The sequence below is a fragment of the Rattus norvegicus genome, chromosome 13 (genome assembly GCF_021556685.1).
Source record: "Rattus norvegicus strain SHRSP/BbbUtx chromosome 13, alternate assembly SHRSP_T2T, whole genome shotgun sequence".
In the NCBI taxonomy this organism is placed as follows: domain Eukaryota; kingdom Metazoa; phylum Chordata; class Mammalia; order Rodentia; family Muridae; genus Rattus; species Rattus norvegicus.
In genome coordinates, this window is record NC_141546.1 from 42,411,633 (window position 1) to 42,425,993 (window position 14,361).

The 14,361-nt window shown below is 40.6% G+C and overlaps 1 protein-coding gene and 1 pseudogene across 1 annotated transcript in view; both read right to left on the minus strand.

Annotated features, from left to right (window-relative positions):
- Positions 1–5,237: 5,237 nt before the first annotated feature.
- The window catches only part of Dars1 (aspartyl-tRNA synthetase 1), a 55,299-nt gene continuing 46,175 nt past the window's right edge, over positions 5,238–14,361 (minus strand). The window contains 7 exon segments of the mRNA NM_053799.3: positions 5,238–5,846; positions 7,585–7,656; positions 7,808–7,919; positions 8,962–9,042; positions 9,796–9,838; positions 12,512–12,658; positions 13,971–14,118. Of these exon segments, the coding sequence (NP_446251.1) occupies positions 5,755–5,846; positions 7,585–7,656; positions 7,808–7,919; positions 8,962–9,042; positions 9,796–9,838; positions 12,512–12,658; positions 13,971–14,118 (695 nt within the window). The 3' untranslated portion in view covers positions 5,238–5,754.
- Positions 10,969–11,403, minus strand: Rps26-ps11 (ribosomal protein S26, pseudogene 11; annotated as a pseudogene).

Here is a 14,361-nt window from a genome sequence, read left to right on the forward strand (position 1 = left end):
GCTAAATTCTGACAGTAAAATCTATAAAACTTTTTTTTTAAACTGAGAGAGGGTCTCACATAGCCCAGGACGGCCTTGAATTCTGGGTTCATGTGATGCTGGAACTGAACCTAGAGCTTCCTGAGTGTGGAACAAGGGCTACCTTGCTAGTAAATGAGCCTCATTGCCAGTCCTTCCTTGGGTTGGATACCTTGGTGCTGATAATGTGTTTCACCACCAGTACTTTTATCCTGGGCCTCCAGGACCAAGCCTGGATCAAAATAAGTAAGTCACTTTTTTAAGGCTTACAGGATGTTAGAAATTTAATGCCAGGCAGAGTAGATGAAGTTAATATTTTGACATCGACTGGGCAAGAGGAGAGCTGGTGGGAAAAAAAAGAAATTAATATTTTAATACTATTAAGGTATATACTATAGGGATCTGCAATTGAAGGCATTATCCTACTAAAAGATGTTGAAGACTTGAAGCCTCAAATCCTTGCGTCCTTTGCCAACTCCAAATGTGGCCTTCATTGTGTGACTATATGGGGTTTTCTAGAGGAACAAAACAGATAAATACACACACACAAACACACACAGAAGATTTATTAAATTTAATATACAGGCTGTTGTCTGGCTAGTTCAACAGTGGCTGTCTTCCAGCAAAAAGGCCAAGAATCTGATAGTTGTTCAGTCCACAAGGCTGGAAGTCTCAGCAGGTTTTCATTAATTGTTGGAGTCCTGGAGAAACGGGTTCTAATACCATTAACTGCTGCTTCAGCGGCTGGATAGATGAACTTGCCAGTGAGAGTGAGGGCAAGCAGGCAAAACCACAAAAGGCTTCCTTCTGTGTCGTCTTAGCCACACTGTCACCAGAAGGTGTGGCCCAGGTTTAGGGTGGGTTTTTTTATTTTTTATTTTTTGAGACAGTGTTTCTATGTATAGTAACCATGGCTGTCCTGGAATCTGATTTGTAGACCAGACTGGCCTTGAACTCAAGAGATCCACCTGTCACTGCCTCCCAAGGGCTGGGATCAAAGGCATGCACCACTACCTGAAGTAGTCAAGTGATTAGCCATCACAGTGTGTGTGCGTGTGTTACTTTTTTCCTCTTGATAAAGTTCCAGTCCAGCTAGTGCTACAAAGTGAGACACTGCCAAAAGAAGAAGGAAAAAGGAAAGAAAGAAAAAAGGAAAGAAAGGTTTTACTGAGTCAGAACGGCCTTATTTGTAGATACTAGTTCTGAATCCCTGGATGAGTGTGTATAGTTAGACGTAACAGCAGAAACTAGGAGAGTCAAAAGAATCATGGAGGTTGTAGAAAGCGCTCTAGAAGGGAGGATAGCAAATCACAAATGGCAAGGGAAGACAATTGGAGACAGCCCCTGTGGAATAGGACTTTTACTTTGAGAGAGAGAGGGAATGCAAGGCAGAGGAAGAGGGAGGGAGGACACACACACACACACACACACATATATTTATATATAACATGTATACATATGAAGATAAATTTTATGAAGTTACTTCAATTGCAGTAATAACACAAGAGATCTAAATAAAAACTCCAGTCTAGGCATGAAAATTTTCTCTAAGTTGTTGACTAAGGAAGTTCAAGACTCCCCCCAAAATATAGTCGTCCTTGGTTGCCTCCCAGACCTTGAAGGTAAAACTCTTATTGTGGCAGACATCACACACTTTGGACCTAGAACTTAGAGAAATCAATGTGGAACCTGGAAGTCTCTTCCCTGAGGTCTCTCACAGGATCCAAAAGTATAAAATCTAATTTTTCTTTGCAAGTGGATGTCCATTGGAGACAGCTTCCTGGTTAGGGATGGGGGCTCGTGTCAGTTTCCCCTGCCACCCCTTAGACTCTGTTGGCTTGAACCTGGGTAGGCCCCACGCATGCTGTCACTCTCTGCATTCCTGTGTGCATCAGTCCTGTTGTATCTGGGAGCCGATGTGTCCTTCGTGTCATCCATCCCCTCCGCCTCCCACAATCCTTTGGCCTCTTCTGCCACATAGCCTGAAGGGTGGGGCTTGATGAAGACAACCCATTTAGTACTGAATGTTCCACAATCTCACTCTGCACTCTGTCCAGTTGTGGGCCTGTTAGTTCCCACCCACAGCAAGAAGCAGCTTCTCTGATGCTGGCTGAGTAAGGCACTGATCATGGCGATAGACAAATGTCCTTAGAGTCATTTAATTGTTATGTCCCTTGAACAGAATAGCATCTGGTTTCCTCTAAGCCCAGGGCCTATGTAGTCTAAAGGCTACCTAAGCAGGCATAGGTCCCATCTTGTGGAGAGGGCCTTAAATGCAGTGTTCAGTTACTTCCCAGAATGTGCTGCTATCTCATTGGCACGGAATGCAGGCAGGTAGCCACTGTAGATCGCAGGGCTTTAGCTTGTGGTTGGTGGTAGCCTTCCTCCTCTGGTAGTGAGCAGAGTATCTTCTAGCACCGTGAAATGTTAATCAGTGCGGGTAAAGGCTCTACATAGGCACCAGCTCTACTGCGTTTGGCTTTTCATGGTGTCCATCTCCTGCGTTTAGAAAGAAAGGCTTAGCTTTAACTATGTGTATCTATGTGTGGCCATGTTGGGGGCATGTGCACCTGAATGCAGGCACACAGGGGGCTGCCAGACATGAGTGCTGGAAATCAAATTCTGGTCCTGTGTAAGAGCAGTACGCTCCTGAACACTGAGCCATCTTTCCGGCCCCTTTCTGTATTTCGTTTATTACTGTAAAGGCCATTCATGTGGTGTATTTTTTTAAGTTTACTTTAAGTATTAAGTTTTTTTTTTTTTTTTATGACTAATGAGACAATAAGGCTAAGAGACAGTCTCTTGTAGCGCAGGCTGACCTGAAACTCCCTTTGTAGCTGAAGACAGTCTTGAACTTCTGATCTTCCAGCTTTTATCCCTAAATGTTAGGTTATAGGCATACACCACCACACGTGGTTTATACAGTGCTGGAGCTGAAAACCAGGGTTTCAGACGGACACTACCAGTCATGTTGTAGTTCTAAACCTTTAACTGCTGGTTTCGGCACGAGGGGCCTAACGTGGCAGAGCACAATACCGTTGCACTTCCAGAGGCTCTTCTTGTGTCTCCTAACTGAAGAGCTAACTCTTTGGGGATGTAGACATTTAGCTCCCCATCTAGGAAGGATGAACAAAAGTCTCAACGGACTCACTCAGTGCAAGAGATGGCAAGCAGAGCTATCCCTTACACTTCTGTACCCTGGACCCCTGCAGTCTACTCAACGGTGATTATTTAAAATTGCTTGCTAAGGCATTTAGTGTCCCCTTCATGTACAATTACCTGCAAGCTGGTATTCTAGCAAGCTTTCAAAGGTTGTGTTATTGCAATGTTAAGAGCACAAGTCAAAGCCAAAATAGTAATAAAAAAATAAAAAGCCAGAGAAAGTGCTTTTGTTTTCTCCATGAAATGGCACCATGCTATGGAGTGAGGTGAACCAGCAGACATGGGGATCTTGGGCAGAATGCTCTGGTAGTTTCTTGGCCCCAAGAGAAGATGAGAAATAAGGAAGAAAACTCTGAGTACTGACTCACAGTGGGAATGGTGTCTTCAAGAATCCCTAGTCTGGGGGCTGGAGAGTTGGCTCAACAGTTAAGAGCACGGACTGCTCTTCCAGAGGTCCTGAGTTCAATTCCCAGGTCCTGAGTTCAATTCCCAGCAACCACATGGTAGTTTAAAAAAAAAAAAAAAAACCATGGTTTAAAAAAAAAAAAAAAAAAAAAAAGCAGGATATGGTGGTATTACGTGCCTGTAATTCCAGAACCAGGGAAGCAAAATAGGCAGATTTCTGGTTTTCAGTGATTAGTCATTTTTGCAAGCTCCAGTGTCAGTGAGAGACCCGGTTCAAAATAAGCAATATGCAAAGTTGTCTTTAGCCTCTAAACACCAATACACGTGTCCATACACACCTATATACACTTAAGCAGCCACATGAACACATGCACACACACCTGTGCATTTATATGCACATATAGATTCCCTCTTCTCCCTCTATGAGATCTCTCAGCAGAGAAGAAATGAAAAGCATGGCTGGCTAGGAGGGCCTGAAGCTTTGGATTCATCTATAGTTAAGCTTCAGAAAGCACATACAGGAGTTTAGCTAAGTCAGCTCCTGATCGTACATTCCAAGGGTCATGTCTTTGCTTTGTGGTAAGGTGGGACCCAGTCTAAATTGTAGCATAGGGCTCCTCATTGGCACATTAAGTTTTATCAGCCACAGGATATTGTACCTAGAACAAGCCTTACAGGCAGGAGAGACAATGTAACTGACTGTGTTGTCTAGGCTAAGGTGTACATCTACCCTCTCCTGGTGGTTAGTGCCTGGAATGGCTAAGTTTCTACAGAAGGGATGTTTTGTCTCTAGGGATGGTAGATGCTACAGTAGAGCACAGCATCAACTCCTGCTGTTGGCAGACAAGCCCCTGAAGTTAGAGAACTAGCACAGATAGGGTGAGTGCATCTCGTGTTGACCCACAGGGTGGGACAGGAGAAGCTCCCCTGGAGCAAGAGTGGGACCGAGGTATGTCAGACCCTTGGAAATCTTCCTAAGACTTGCTTCCCATCTGCCCCAGCTCTGCGAGTCCTGCCCTTATAACCCTGTGCCCTCACTTTCATCCCCAACCCAGGTTGTCAGTCCAGTAGCCAGGTTAAACTTTCTGGCAGCTCCTGGAATTCCTTATACAAATGAGGCATCCCCAGCATCATCAAGGCCTTGGCCTATGATGTGCAATCACCCGGAAAACACCTACCCACCCCACAAAAGTTTAAGTAGCTGTTGTCCCCTTTCCCCTGGCCTCCCAATTAAACGACCTGTCTCACTGAAGCTATCTCCCAAGAGTCTGTTCTCTTGGACTCCTAGCAGCTGGAGGTCTCTTCTACTCCTGGCCGTCCTGCCTTGATCTGCACTATTGAAGTTCATCACCCCGAATAACACCACAACCCCCCCCCCCCCAGCTATTCTGAGTTAGCTGTGCCCAGTGTGTACTGACCTTGACAGACCAAGAGACAGAATCTCATGAAGCAGAAGATAGTCCTGGACTGTTGAGCCTCCTGTGCTAACACCCCTAGTGCTGGGGTCACAGGCACATGCGGTCATGCACCCTCAGCTCTGTATTACTTTTCCCATCTAATATTAGTGTCAGTTTACTTTTTATTTTCCCAATGTATATACATCAATAACCAGTTATAAAATCAGATTTCTATAAAGTCACACAAAACTATCATTAGCTTTAAGTTTTTATTGAATTTCAGCCTCAGAATTGATAACAAGGTTTCAGTGTTACTGCTTCTAGCCAGTGTTTTCAGATACTTTACATGATTTCTGAAAGTAACTTTTAAGACATACCAGTTTTATATATGTTAAAATCTTGGTAATTTCTCCAATTTTTTTTTCTCAATGTCAAGAGTTAAAAGTTCAAATATTGAAAATTTAGGATATTAGTATGGTGGTCACCACAATATAGAAAAGAAAAAAAAATTATATAATCCTAAACTGTTTAAATTGTCCTTAACATTTCCTATAGTGATAGACTATGAATTTCAACCATAGAAATTTCTCATTAAAATGTTCAAGTATTTCCTATTTAAGCATATCTGAAGTTCTAAAACGTTTTGACTTAAATGAATTCGTATTGAGCTACTTAAAAAATAATTGTGGCACTTTAGTAATGCATTAATTCTACTGCATATCTTAAGTACCTCAGGTATAAGCTAATCAAAGAGAGAATAAAAAGTGTGGCTTTAAGGCGTGAGTCGCTTCGGGTCACGAGGGAACATTGAGGTCTGACGTACATTATGCAATCCTAAAAACAGCATCGTCACTCTTTCCAACCCTGTGGACAAGAAAATAACAGTTAATCTCCTTTTGAAAAACCTCTCATTTACCAGTCCAAATGCTGAAACTATACCTAGTAAATATTCCTTTTCCTCCTCTCCCAGACACAGACATTCACCAATCAACTCTCTGGTTCCGAACCTGACAGATCTAAAATGCTGGCCAAGTAGACTCAGACAGAACGTGTCCTTTTGCAACTGGCTTGTGTATTCACTCACATACTGTCTGCACAGTGCATTTATGCTGAAGCATACACCAGCATTTCTGTCTTTTAAAGACTGATTGAACATCTTATTCTAGAAACAGTATGTTCTAAAATCTGGAATTTTGGGAGTATCATGCAATACTCAAGGTTTCTCAATGGTAAAGTCTATGAATTTATTCTAAACTTTAAGAAAATACAAAATTGAAACACTTCTCCTCCTGAACATGTCAGACAGGGGAGCCTTAACCAGTACCACATTCTGCTGGCCCATCTACTCACGATGGATACTTGGCTGTGTCCATGTCTCAGCCACTGTCAAAACTACCATGAAGATGTAAACATAGAAGTATCTCTTTGATGTGCCATTTCTAATTCTTTTGGGCACACACGCAGATGTAGACTGCTAGGTCACATGGCATTTCTTTCTTTAAGGTATAAACAGAGGCAGACTGTGGGATTCTATGGTGAATGAATCTTTATCTTGTTGAGGAACAGCAATGCTGCCTTCTACAGGGGCGTACTGATTCTCCACATTGTTTCTGGTGAGTATTATCATAGCCTAAGTTAGCAGCTATCCTAGCCAGAGCAGGCGGCCCTCACTGAGGACTGGTGCTGCTGAGCACCCGCTCACACACTCACCAACCATCCGCGTCCTCTGGGAGAACTCCTGCTCAGAGCCTCTGCCCATGTTGAACTGTTTACTTATTCTGAATATTGACCTCTTATCAAATATGAGCTGTAAATATTTGTTCCCATCATGCAAGCTGTCTTTTACTCATATCTTAACTTGAGAAAATGATTTATTTATGTAATTATATGGCAGTGTGTGCAGGTGTGTTCAGGAGGCGTCAGAGCTCTTGGATCTGAGGTTTTAGGTGACTGTGAGCCCCCTGATGTGGGTGCTAGGAACAAGCTATATACGCTAATTGTCTTTTCTCCCACTCCAAGTACTACGGTCAAACCTAGCCTTGTATATGCTAGACAAATAACTACTTTTTTGATACACAAAGTTTAAAACTCTCCCTAAGTTCAATTTGGCTATTAATTACCTTGCTGTGTGGGCCACAGGTACTGTATCAAGAAACCATGGCCAAAGCCAATGTTCTGATGCTTTTGCTCTGTTTTCTTCTAAAAGTTTAATAGTGTTAGTTTCTCATTTAGGTTTTGGATCCTCCATTTTGGGTTATTATTTTTATATGTGGTTATGTACGGGTTTAACTTTATTCTTTAACATGTAAATATAAATTCTGTTCTAATCATTGGGGAGAAACATTGTTCTATGACCTTTAAAAAGGATTTATTTTTATTTATGTATATGTGTGTGAATACATGAGTTTATGCATACTGCTATGTATGTAAGAAGCCTGCTAAGGCCAGAAGAAGGCTTTAAGGTCCCTAAAACTGGAGTTATTAATGGTTGTTATGTGGGTATTGGAAACTAAACTCATGTCCTCTGCAAGAGAGGCACGGCTCTGAACACCACTTCCCCAGGTTCTTTAACATAACTATCTATAAGCAACAGCAGTATTACCAATGCCGCCACCAGCGTGAGGAGGGGCTCCAAAGCGGAAGGAATCAATGTAAGCTTTTATTTTCTCCAAATCTAAAAAAGAAAAAATAACTTATCACCTTAGAATTTTTAAAAAAGCTATTACTAAAATGAAGATGAGGGAGACTTATAACAAGACACCTTTAAAATGTTCACAACATGTTATTTTTATAATATACATGTTTAAATATTTTAAATTACTTACCAATTCCATGGTGTAAAGCTCTCTCTGTAAGCAACTGAGGATCATGTATTCTTTGTGCTCCAGACAATATTTCTTCTCCTCTCATGAACATATCGTAAGAGTTGGACTGCTTCTACAGAAGAAAAATGAATGAGTCAACACTACTTTAGTTACCTCACTTTTCCTAGGATGAACGTGAGGGAGAAACGATGTCCCAGTTAGTGTGACCCTTCTACATAATTTCCTCTTGATGGCAGAACTGCTAAGGGCAGAATAGGTTTGTTTTCTCTGTTCATATTTCTGTTCTTTCTTTGCCTTACTTCTCAGTAATCAGAACACCCCATCTAAGCAGTGGTGTGGTTTTACTTCACTTTATTGCCTGAAAAGTTTTTTTAAAAAAAGATATGGATTTTGGTCTGTTTGATTGCAAATTACCAATAGATATCTAGTCCATTTAATAAAACTCATTTATGGAAAGTTAAATTGAAACTGAATTAACCTATGCCTAACTTGTTGCCTATCAGGCATTTGAAAGTATCAGTTTTAACTTTCCAATAAACAATAGCTGTGATTCCCAGATCACTTCAGTATTACCTGGAACTTGTTATAAGAGCACTGGCTGTTCTTCCAGAGGACCCAGGTTCAACTCCCAGCACCAACATGGCAACTCAGAACTATCTGTAAGTCTCTAAGGGGATCTGACTCTCTCACATGAATACATATAAAATTAAATAAGTTATAAAAAAACAAAACCCCCACAATTTACCACCTTAGTGTTAAATTTAGAGAAGTAAATTCCCAGTTCAACCTAAAGAATGAGACTCTCGCTAAACTCTGAGTATCTAGTACTATTAGATTTTTTTATTATATATGAGTGAGTACACTGTCGCTGTCTTCAGATACACCAGAAGAGGGCATCAGATTCCATTACAGATGGTTGTGAGCCATCATGTGGTTGCTGGGATTTGAACTCAGGACCCCTGGAAGAGTAGTCAGCACTCTTAACTACTGAGCCATCTCTCCAGCCCAGCTATTTAGCATTTATAGCCCCCATTCCAATAAATCCTCAGAAAAAAAATGACCTAGGATATTAACTTAGGTTATCAGAACTAATTGGTTACTAGAAAGTTGTCTTTCTTTCCCACAAATAAATGATTTAAGATCAAATTACTTACAGGATTTCTTGGGTCAGGCATGGTATAGAAAGGTCTTACAGCCAATGGATATTTATCAAGAACATAAAAGTCTGTATCATACTATTAAAAGAAAGAAACTGTGTTAGATCTACACAATATTTTGTGGAAATTTGTAATATCAATCATTATATTAACATAAAACCCCTGAATTATTTTCCTAATAATTTAGTTTTCTGTTTAGATATGTAAAGAAAATTGGGTAATGTTCATCAAATGGAAACAATTAAAATAAGTATGATTAAAGTGTTTGACATTTTTTACTGTCTCATAGGCTTAGTTAAAAGGCAATTACATCTCAGCTCTTCCTCAACTCTATACCGTTTTGTTAAAGCTGCAGACGAGAGAGAATGGGAGAGAATGGGACAGCGTGCTGGAGTGCTGAGACAGCACGCTCAGGGCTTCACAGAAAGCCCGTTTCCAGTACGCGTAAGTATTTCAAGTGCAACCAGCAGGAGGAGCTCAAGGTCTTTCTCCACTTCATCAAACCACAATGAAGATAAACTTTACTCTCCTTTGGCTTTAGATTTAGAAACTAAAAGCAAGGGTGCACAGGTTAGACCTTTACTACTCAGAGACCCTTCACTAGTAATCTGTTAATCTGCTGTCCTTTAGAGACATGTCACACACTGAATTTAAATGGTTGATCATGACCTGACTAAACATTTTTTTCACTTTCTAAGAACAAAAGTATGGTTCTCTTTACTAACTCTGGAGATATACCACTGCAGGGAGATGGTAAAAGATTTTGCTATTTCTTTTCCTAAGGAACATTTCAGATTAAAAAAAAAAATCCAACACATATATGAATCCTACCTTTTCCTTCACCAAACGACCCAACAGTTTTTCATTTGGTGTACTGAAAAAGAAACATGAAAGTAGTATTTGAAGGTGAAACAAAACTCTTTTAATTTTAAACTTTGTCTAAGTTGGATCTCCTAGAGCTGAGTCACACGGGCTGTTGTGAAGCAGCCTGCTGTGAGTGCGGAGAACTAAACTCACCATTTCTGGATGGGCAGTCAGAGCTCGTAAGCACTGAGCTATTTCTCTAGTCCCCACCAAGCCACAACTTAAACTACTTTTTAAATGACAAAGGCACCTACCTTTCCATTGGAGGGTCTCAAAGGAAAATGGACACACGGTCAGCTGTGCTCCCTGCTTCTTTCTTAAGACAGACACTTCAGGGAGCCACCTATAAGTGTACCTCCCCCAGTTACTTGGTGCAATACACACACACTGCTCCAGCACTTACAACCAGGCAGGGTTTAGGATTCTGCTGATCCAGAAATGGGAGGCAGAGTTTTTACTAATTATGTAAAATAAAATCTACTGGGTTAGCATTAGAAGGTCTTGCCATTAAATAGTCTCCTTTCCTATTATTCCACAAAGGTCTATAGCACAACAACCAGTATACCCAAGTCTTTAAATAAACAAATAATGGGCTTAGAGTCAAGTATATTTTTGGGGTAAAAAAATAAAAATAAAGGCAACCACCTTCTGCTTCCATATATTTCCTATGTACTGTCATGATGCTTAACTATTTTGACCAGGAAACTCTGAATAAAATGTCTATTATTGACAGCAATTTTCTATTTTTTACTATGTAACTGATTCCTAAATAATAAGGAATAATATAACAATAATTATGTTTAGGTAACAAAATATGGAATATTGATAACACACAGAAATTAGTATTTTAGTCCTGTATGGGGTGATTAGAATGCTCTTTACCCCTGTTATCATGGTGATTTTTAGCAGCGGGCTTTTTTTTTTAAATAAAGATTTATTTATTTATTATATAAGTATACTGTAACTGTTTTCAGATACACCAGACAAGGGCATCGGATCCCATTACAGATGGTTGTGAGCCACCATGTGGTTGCTGGGAATTGAACTCGGGACCTCTGGAAGAGCAGTCAGTGCTCTTAACTGATGAGCCATTTCTCCAGCCTTCATGGTGATTTATTTTTTTTATTTATTTTTTTTTTTAAAGTATAACTTCAGTTTTATTTTCCCATGGTATTTTTCTTTCTGTCTTCATGAAATCACCTCTTTACATGGGCTTTGGTGGAGGTCGTGGTGCAGCGCCAGCAGGTCTGAATCGTGGTGGGGGTGTTCGGTCCTTCCGGGCCTCACGAGATCGATTCCTGACAACCTTGCTATGAATGGCACAGCTCACGCAGTAGTGCAGCTTGACATAGAGCTTGGGAAGCACGTAAGCGTCGAAGACGCTTGCTTCAGATATGTCCCTGACTGCAGCGGCTTCTACAATGTTCCGAATGACAAACTTCTTAATGGCCTTATCCTTGGGCACGCACCGGGCGCAGTTCGTGCAGCGAATTGGTTGCACATGGCCGCGGCCCTTTTTGGCACGACCGTTGTTTCTCCTTTTTTTGGTCATATTGGAGCCAAGACTCGAAAGAGAGCCTTCATGGTGATTTATAAAGTGAAGTAACATTATAAATAAAAATCACAGGCAAAAGCCAGGTTTGGTGGTGCATACCTTCAATCCCAGCACTTGGGAGGCAGAGGCCAGTGGACTTCTGAGTTCAAGACCAGCCTGCTCTAGTAGTGACTTACAGTATTGGCAGCTTAGAGACCCTAACTTGAAAGTACAACAAAACAAAACAAAACAAGCAAACAGAAGGGAAAACTCTCCACATTCTCTTTCTTGTTCTATATTACTAGAGTATTTCATAAGATAAGTTAGGTTCTATGCCCTCTATGGCCCTTTTTACACACACACACACACACACACACACACACACACACACACACACACACACACACACTTCTCACTGTCTGTCTGTCTAGATTTTGGTGTATAGACCAGGTGTGCCCCTTGAGTGCGGGGACCACTATGGCTGTCCATAAATACTTTTTAAAGGTTCATTTACTTTTACTTTATATGTGTGACTGTTTTGCCTGTATATATGTGCACTACAGGAATACCTAGTGTCCTGTAAGACCATGGTCCTCTAGAAGAGGACCTATGGATAGTTGTAAGCCATCTGCATTAGAAAGCAAACCTGGATGCTCTGAAAGAGCAAGAGCTCTTAACTGCTGAGCTCCAGTCCTGCCCCCATGTGTGTATGTATATAAATAAATTATATTTACTTGTTGTGTGTGACTGTTTGCCTACAAGTGTTCTGCAAGAATAGGCAATATTCTTATCTGCTGAGCCATCTTTCATTCATTTTGAGGCAAGGTCTAAGCTGCTCAGGCTGGCCCAGATCTTGTTCTGTAGTCCATGCAAGCTTTGAACTAGTAAGCCTCTTGCCTCCAGAGCACACGGGATTACTGGCCTGTGCCACCAGGTATGTCTTCCTACATTTGTTATAAATAGGGAGAAAACTGAAAAGTTATAGACAAAACTATTGACACATAGGCAAACAGTATTAACTGTAACATTTTAAATTTTACTATGTAAAATAGTATTACGCAAAATGCTAATGTTAATAAGAATTATCCCCTAGGTGAAGCAGATTAAGTCCAAGCATTATAGTTAAAGGAGAAAATGTCAGAGACCAACCTCAGATCTTCCTCATCGTCCATTTCAACTCCGGCTTCTCTAAGCATAGCCAAAGCCTCACAATACTCCAGTCTTAAAGTTGGCTCCAAAAATTTGAACGGCTCACATGGGAACTGTTTGTTTACAGTTTGGATTTCAGTCTGAAACCTGTATGTTCAATGCTTTAGTTAATAGTTAGTTAAAAGTTTCTTCCACAAGAGGTCACTATAAGCAATACACAGTATCAGTCTTTGAACCAGTGACCGAACCAAGAAAAGCATTATCAAATTGTTTAGAATTAATAATTAAAACATTTCAGTTTCACGCTTTTTTAAAAAAATTACAGTGGCATTAAAGGATTAAGATATTTACAGTAACTATCAGCTAACACTGTTACCCGAGACACAAAATACCCATTTTGTGAAGCATTAAAAACCTAACTCTTTTAATCCTTTCTTATCCACAGGACACTAATGCATGTCTGCCTCGTTCTCCCATCCCACCATGCTTTCTAAGTTATTTAAAGAGCACTACTTCTTTCCTATTGTGACATCCCCAAGGCCCAATGTCTACCCTGCACATAGTAGGACAAGAAAAAAAATGGTAACCGCAGAGACCTGCACTTCTGTTGTGAAGGATGGTTTCTTTTCTCTGAGACCCTGATTAGCCTCACACTTGTAATCCGCTATGTCACGGTCTCAAATGCTGCGATTTAAAAGCATAAGCCACCTTACCTGGCTCAGAGATATTTTAATAAGATTTAGAAAAGCTTTTTTTTTTTTTTGCTAAAATATTTATGGATGAAATGATAGGAAACTTGCTTCAAATGGGGAAGGGAAATGGGCATAACAAGAACTAGCCTGATAGTACTAAGTACATGGGATTTGCGAGGCTTAATGTCCCCAATTTAAACATGCTATAAAGTAAGGGCTGGAGAGATGCCTTGTGGTTAAAAGCATTCTTCTTTTGAAGAGGACCAAGTGCAATTCCTAGTATCCATGTTAGGCAATTCCTAACTGTAGTGTCAGAGAAACTGACACCTTCTAGACTCTGATGACACTTGTCCTCAAAACATATACACATACCACCCCCAATATGCATAATAAAAGCAAAAATAATCTTTACGCTCATATGGGATTCTAGGTGTGTGTCGCACCTGGCACAATCGTTGATTTGGAAATGACTGCTCTCTGACTGTTTGCTCCTACTCTCTGAGACTGCTGGGGCCTTCCCAACAGTTGACAGGTCCATCTGCATATTGTCCTGCATCCTAAACATGAGTGGGATACAGCATAAGCCTGACAGTCTAAACTACAAGGGACAGAGCAGCAAACGGTTTCTAAATGAGCTATAAACTATAATAGAAGGCTGTTTTTCAAACTGTTGCCCCCCATGACCACTCCCCAAATCAAAAAAACAAAACAAAAAAGTGCATTTGTTTTGAAATTAAGGCCATTTCAGGATATTAAATAATTTTAACCTTTCTTGAAGTCCTTTGAATATTTGCACCAAAGTGTCAGCGATCTCTTCTACAACTTCATGGTAATGATAATTAAAGGCCATTTCAATATCCAAACCAACAAATTCAGTCAGATGTCTATGGGTATTGGAGTCTTCAGCTCTGAAAACTGTTAACCAAAGAAAAACAGGACAATATTTTAAGCCTTGGGTAAGTGAGGACTTAACTGCAGATTTCTGGTTGGTAGTGCCCAAGTGATACTGTTTTCCCACCCCACAGCTCGAGATGGAGCACTGATAAGCCATCTGTTTTAGCATTCTCCTAGACAGCAAGTTCATCACAAACTCCCGAGTCCTGGTGAAAAGCAGAACCAAATGCAAATTAATAAGAGGCTCTTGAGAACCCCCAGGGA